Source organism: Cyprinodon variegatus, unplaced genomic scaffold, assembly GCF_000732505.1.
Source record: "Cyprinodon variegatus isolate N-32 unplaced genomic scaffold, C_variegatus-1.0 Scaffold481, whole genome shotgun sequence".
In the NCBI taxonomy this organism is placed as follows: Eukaryota; Metazoa; Chordata; class Actinopteri; order Cyprinodontiformes; family Cyprinodontidae; genus Cyprinodon; species Cyprinodon variegatus.
Genome location: NW_015150934.1, coordinates 325,835 through 332,588, shown reverse-complemented (window position 1 = coordinate 332,588; position 6,754 = coordinate 325,835). Strand labels below are relative to the sequence as shown.

The following is a 6,754-nucleotide window of genomic DNA, read 5'->3' as shown; positions in this document are numbered from 1 at the left end:
AGGAGGAACCAGTTTAGACATGTGTGTCGAGCAGATTGGTCACATGTTTAGTTGTAGGCTGTGATGTCATCCCACTCTGGAAAACTTCAGCTCCAATCAGTCTCCAAATTACGGAAGAGGATTAGGGCCACTGAAAAAAAAAAAGTTAACTGATTTTTAAATTTTATTTCAGTTTACCATGGGAAAAAAGAAAGAATTCTGACCCTAACCCTTTTTTCCCATACTATACTGAAATAAAATAATAAAAATCAGTTAACTTTTTTTTATTTTTTCAGTGGCCCTAATCCTCTTCCGTACCAAAGTGAGAAAGTCTTCAGAAATCTAATCAGAGTGAGACCTCTCTCTGCTTCCTCTCCTCTTCCTGAAATGGTCCTCTATGTGGGGGAGGCTCCGCCCCCTTTGTGGCCTCTCAGTTAGATAATGATCAGGAAGTGTCCTTATATGCCCATGAGTAGAATGTAAGGTTGATCTCACTTTATTTTTATTATCTTAAATTAACCAAAAACATTAAAAAAAAAAAATAAAGCAGAATTAAAGACTCAAAGCAGCCAAATAACCATCAGGATGACGATGTTATTCCTTTAAGGCTTTAGAGAAGCTGAGTTAAACTAACAACTACCAAAAATCTCCAAACATTCAAAGATCAGATGTGTGACGTCACAGAGAAAAATCATTAGATAATAAAATACGTTGCTGATGCTTCATGGATGTAACGCTTCCCAGTGGAAAGCAGGAAGTCGCACCGCTGGTCTGGAGCAGCAGAGATGAAAAATTCCTGATTCCTGGAAATGGAAAACTGGTCTCCTTCATCAGGAATATTATTAGGCTCAATGAATCTGATCATCTCTGCAGGACAGAGGAGGAAGGAGGAAACAGGCAGACAGAGCAGAACCAGAACCTGAGCACATCTGGACATAGCAGAGCGTTTCTTATGAAGGAGACATTTCATCTCTGCTCTGGTATCTGCTGATCTATGCTGCTCTTCCAGAGAGACTCATAGCTGGAGCTGCTGGGCAGGAGTTTTTTTTAATCTTATTTTTTATTTAATCTTTTATTTTGAAAGGCACCAGCTTCCATCATGATGGAAGTGTGAGCAGGAATATCAGGATCCAGTCTGGGATTCCTGGTCAGGACGTCTCCAGCTGCGGCTGCCTCTGCTGCTCCTTTAACATGGATCCCACATTTATTGATTAATTAAACAGAAAATCAGAAGCTGATGGTTTAGAAATAACCAGAAAGATCAGAAGGCAGCAGCAAAGCTTTATTTGCTTCTAGAATGATATTTTCTAGAAACCAGACCTTTACATCTTTTTAAATGGACGCTGGTTTCCCTCTGTGCTGCTGGACTTCCTGTAGAGGTAGCAGGTCCCAGTGATGTACACCTTCCCCCCCTCCCCGCTGGTCTCCAGGTTTGGGTCCAGCATGTATCTGTCCTCCTGTCTCACGGCGACCGGACTCCACAGTCCGTCCTCCTCCATCAGCTGCAGCTCCGTCTCCAGATGAGTCCTGAACTCTTGTTCTGCTGAGCTGCTGTGGTTCCCTCTGGCCAAACAGATGAAGCCTCCTGCATGAGGAGAACAGCTGAGTCATGATTTGGCTCCGTCGGTTCTGACCTTGCTGCTCTTTACTGGCTGTGATGGAAAACAGGAGGAATCTCTGGGAGCGTTTCAAAGCAGCCAAACCTTCAGATCAGCGCTGCAGCGACTCTACATGTCGCTCAATAAACTGGCTCAAAATAATGTAGCCGTTACCATGGAAACCGACTGCAGGAAGTGCAAAGCTAGCCTATCTGCATTTATTCACTGGATCGCTGATTGTTCATTGGTAGTACGGGGTTGAAGTCAAGCCACAGGCCGCCATATTGGTACTCCCTAGTTAGACTGGTCAGAATGTAAACAATCCGTGTGTTGCATCATCAAACATTGATGATGTTCTAATTTTCAGGGCTTAAGACTTTTAAAATAAAGATAAATTCATCACTTTGCTCAGACTGGCTGTTTCATAGCATCAGTAGATTAACTTTAACTTAGAATAAAAAAATAGGCCAATCACATTTTATGGTCATTATGAAGTCAATACATCATTTAATATAACATATTATACAAATTCATCGCAATAAAATTAATGCGTTAATGGAGCAGAATAATATAGATGAGCCAAAAGTGATACATTGATGATGAACATTTGATATAAATGGATTGATGACATGATATGTAATTATATCTGATAACTAGAAAAAAGTATACATATATATATATGTATAGGGGTCAAATGTCAAGTTGTTTTTTTTCCCTTCAATATAACATCCAATGGATTTTAGCACCTAACGTTTTCAAATGAGAAATACAACAAAATTCCTACATAAACATTTCTCAGTGAATTTCTTTCTATTTCCTCTACTTTCTATTTTCTAACCTTAGACCCAATGTCAGTGTCTAACTCAGTCAATGTCTTCCAGTCAGTCTCAGATAGCCAGACTAACGTTAGTCTGCAGACTAATGTTAGTCTGCAGACTAAACTATAGATCCACCGGCTATAGATGGATTTATTGCTTAGTTCATCAACTGACTGGGAAATGACCAGTGGAACGTCTTCCTGCAGACAGAAAGCTGCTGGTTTTAGCAGCCAGATGTTGCACAGGGAGGCTTTTTTTATTGCGTTTCTCCATGGGAGTGGGGAGTACCAAGATGGCGGCCGGTGGCTTCACTTTTTTCGGCCAATCAGCAATCCAGTGAATAAATAGAGATCAGCTCTGGGCTGTTTAAAGCAACTGATAACAGCCAAACCTTTCATTGTTCACTCCTTTAATTTATCTGTAATATTTCATTTTATAAAAACTAAACTTATTAAACAGAATTACAGTTTTTGTGAAAGTTAAACCTTCATAGTATTTCGTGTATAATTACTGAAACATTATTCAGAGAAGTGGGTCCATTAATGTCCAGGATAAAGCCACAGTAAAAGCATGTTTATAGAAAGTGTCACCTAGAAAAGACTTTAGGAAAGGCTCAGAGGCTCAGCAGGAACAGCAGGCCGACTGGAAAACGTTTCATTATTTAACTTTAACAGAAAAAGAAGCGGTCGATCAAAGAAGGAACATTCTTAGAAGTCACGTGGATTAAATGTTTGGAAATCTCTCATCATAAAAAAATCCAGGATGTTCCCTGATCTGGATGCAGACATTTAGGAAACACTGAACTGACCGTCTTTTTCTTTTGCTGAGGTTAAAGGAACGAACAGGGGGAGCAAATACGGTGCAACACCAGGAAATGGACCCTTACCTGGTTTAGCAGCCGCCCACAGCTCCCTGACCACACTGACTGGACAGAAACCAACGCCGAGGCCTCCAGCGAGGGTCACCAGGTCAAACCAAGCTGAAGGCCGGAGACGAGAGGAGGAGGAGTTTCAGGAACATCATCATGTATCTGTCTGCACTGGGTAACGTGTGAGTTGTTCTCACCAGTCTGCACAGGCAGTGGTTCTGTTCCCAGTAAGGCCAGATGGAGGTCTTGGTAGAGTCCGGATTCTGCAGCAATATCCAGCATTTTCTGGCTGCAGTCGACTCCAACAAAGTTCCTGAATCCCGCCTCGAACATCTGACATGAATGCAACAGGAGAAATAAAAGCTGATGTAACTCTGGACGTAGAAATAAGATTCCAGACGCTCCGTCTCCTTCTGCCTGCAAGGACCAAAGTACTGGAGACCAGGGCTGTCCTGGAGGTCTAGGTTTCCTTCAGCATGACGCTGCGTCTCACCTGGAATACTGAGACAGAATGACCTCCTGATCAGAGGGCCGGTTCAGAACCAACCATGGAGAAATGAAGCTGACATTTCTGAGTTAATCTCTGTGAAGTTCTGACTTTCTTTGTTCTCTGAAATGCAGCATCATGGAAAAGGAAGCTTGATAAATCAATCTAGGAAAAAGTTAATAATTAACTTCTTTAATGATGGATAAAAAACACCGTTTTATTATCTTAAAGCTTTACTTTTAAAATACTGAACTCAAACTTTCAGCTTAGAGCTCCATCCAATGATCCTTCATCTCCTGCTGCATATCGATGCTCCTCAGTGACCTCAGAGGTTCTGATCCGCCTCTGAATGGGTCATGTGACCCGGAGCGCCGCTTCCTGTCAATCTGACCCCCCTTAAACACCAGAGCTATCTAGGTAGCGGCTGTTAGCTCTGAGCCGCGGTGTTTCTGGTTCTCTGATGGAGGATTTCATCCAGAGGAACGTCGGGATTCTAGACCTGCTGGTCCAAACTGGTCTGATACCAGAACCAGAACACAGAGGCAGGCTGGGTCATTTAGAGACAGAGCTGCCAGTGGCCTACAGGGGGCGCTAAACCTGGAAGGTACAAGTCTAGCAGGAAGGACCGTTCTGCAGGTCAGCGACATTTTTACTGTACTTATATATATGGTGAACAGATTTGGGCTGTGAGCTTCATCAGGCTAAAGTAGTAAAACCATTTCACAAAGAATTTGAGTCAGTGGGTCACATGACCTGGAAGCTATTGGAGAAAAGTCTCAACTTTTGTCTGTTAAAATATCTTAAAAATTGAAAATAGCTTCAAATTGCATAAAAGCAAATGTGCCTTACATATGTTATCCATTAGCATGATTTTATATTAGTTTGATCTTAGCTGGTCAGAAAATAAGGAGATTATTAATTTTTGTTTCTAAAGAGTGTTTGGTTCAAAGATTTGTTGACGGTCCCTGAATGCACCACGGTGTGTGGGAGGAGGGAGCAGCTGAGAGACGCTGGCCGACATCAGAGTCCCTCAGTCGGATCAACCGGTTGCTGGATCCCGCTGACTCTGCGGAGCTTGGATATCCGACATCCAACACTAACCCAACTTCACTGCGGAGCTGACGGCTCGGTTCTGCTGCTCTGTAGGCGACCAACATCCCGGACGATTTGAAATTCCCCCCGGACATTTTTTAGGTATGAAAAGTAGGACATGTCCAGGAAAAAGCGGACGTCTGGTCGCCCTACATACATATATTTTTAAATCTTTTTTAATGAAATGATTTTGTTCTGCAGACTCTAACTGGGGTTCTTCATAGATCTTCATACAATCTCTGCCCAGCTGTTCTACAGCATGGTAAAGCATGAATCATTCTGAGGGACGGCATGCTGATGTGTGATGCTGGTTCCCCTCCTCCTCCATCCACAGATGATGCGTTGATCAGAACTCTGGGAGATGAGAATGATTTTAGATCCTAGCTCTGCTCTAAGCTGAATCCATCCTCCATCGGCTGATTTCCTCTGTTCTCTGAAGAACATCTGCAGCTGTAGTGAAGATAAACTGTCCACCTCTGGACTCTGCTAGCCGTGTTGGAGATTTTATTTTGGGGTATCAGAGTGAGGGTGGTTCACTACAGCTGCAGACCACATTTTAAATGGAATTGATGCTTTTTGTGAAAATAATTTTTTTTTTCACCATTTTGCTTTTCTCTCTCACATCAAATCCCAATAAAATACCATAAATTTGTTGTTGGAACATAAACAAATGTAAAAAAGTGTGTAAGAGCTTCAGCGTCTGTGGATGAAACCATCTCACCAGCTTAGCAACCATTCCAGAGCCACAGGCCACATCCAGAACCTGAAGCTTCTGACGCTCTCCAGAGAAGTTGGCAACCAGAATGTCCATGAGAAGATGAGCAGATCGTAATTCCAGGGTTCCAAAAAAGTCCTGCAGGAGTCAAATAAACAACAATGACCATCTGGGTTATATCTAAGTCAAATAATATTTTTCTATAACCACTAATTCACAGAACATCATCTGAAGGTTTTAGGGCCTAGCACATCCTCTGGGCGGATCATTCCTAGTTTCTGTGATATTCCAGATTTAAAAGAAGGAACCTCAGCAGTCAGAGCAACGATGAAAGGATGAAAGGTCAGTCTATCCTGATCCATCCCAGGTATCCCTGATGAAGTTCAGTTTGTTGTGGCTTTAAATCATTAACTAATGCTGCTGATTGTTAGTTCCCAACGCAGCTGCAATCTTTCACATGGAAGCAGAGGTGTCACGTAACAAAGTACAAATACTTTATTAACTTACCTAATTAGAAATATTGGCTTCTATTCTTTACTGGGATTATTATTTTATAGACAACTTTTTACTTCAACTCCTTACATTTTTTTGTAATTATCTCCACTTTGTAATCCTTACGTTTTAAAAAGTTGTTAGTTTTACTGTCGCTGCCCACGTGTGCGTTGAAGTCCCCGAGTAGAACAATGGAGTCCTCAGTTGGAGCGCCATCTAGTTCCCCTCCCGTTACTCTTGGCTTCGGTTTAATGCAGAGGTCACGGATTAGCGGACTGTGGTCCAGATCCGGATCCACCTGCTGGCTAATCCGGACCCAACCTGATTTAAAACATTGATAAATTACCGCATGTTGTCTGACATCAGAGTCTAAACGTCACTGCGCCGCTTCTCCTGTTACCCAGAAATCCCTCCTCCTCCGCTCCAGCGCTCCGCCCCCCAGCGCTCCGCCCCCCAGCGCTCCGCCCCCCAGCGCTCCGCCCCCCAGCGCTCCGCCCAGCAGCTTCCAGACCTCCTGCTCAAAGCAAAGCCTCCAGCCTCCGCTGTTCCTCCGTATCGCTGCGCTCTGACTGATCCTCGGAGCTCCAGGAGAGCATGCGCCATATTATCATTAAATTAATAGGAGCAAAACGTGCAGAAATGAAGGCTTAATTTAAAATGACAGATTAAATAATCCCCATCAGCATCCAGCAGATGTTCAGTTTC

At 43.0% G+C, this 6,754-nt stretch overlaps 1 protein-coding gene across 2 annotated transcripts in view; it reads right to left on the bottom strand.

Annotated features, from left to right (window-relative positions):
• Positions 1–1,256: 1,256 nt before the first annotated feature.
• LOC107094424 (Williams-Beuren syndrome chromosomal region 27 protein-like) overlaps positions 1,257–6,754 on the bottom strand; it is an 8,403-nt gene continuing 2,905 nt past the window's right edge. The window contains exons 1-5 of one of the 2 annotated variants that reach the window (XM_015390004.1): positions 6,176–6,190; positions 5,564–5,695; positions 3,461–3,596; positions 3,282–3,374; positions 1,258–1,564 (exon numbers count right to left, since the gene is read on the bottom strand). In XM_015390004.1, the coding sequence (XP_015245490.1) occupies positions 1,302–1,564; positions 3,282–3,374; positions 3,461–3,596; positions 5,564–5,653 (582 nt within the window). In that variant the 5' untranslated portion in view covers positions 5,654–5,695; positions 6,176–6,190 and the 3' untranslated portion in view covers positions 1,258–1,301. Of the gene's footprint in view, positions 1,565–3,281; positions 3,375–3,460; positions 3,597–5,563; positions 5,696–6,175; positions 6,191–6,754 lie in introns of those variants that run through there. The other variant, XM_015390003.1, reaches the window with a different exon arrangement.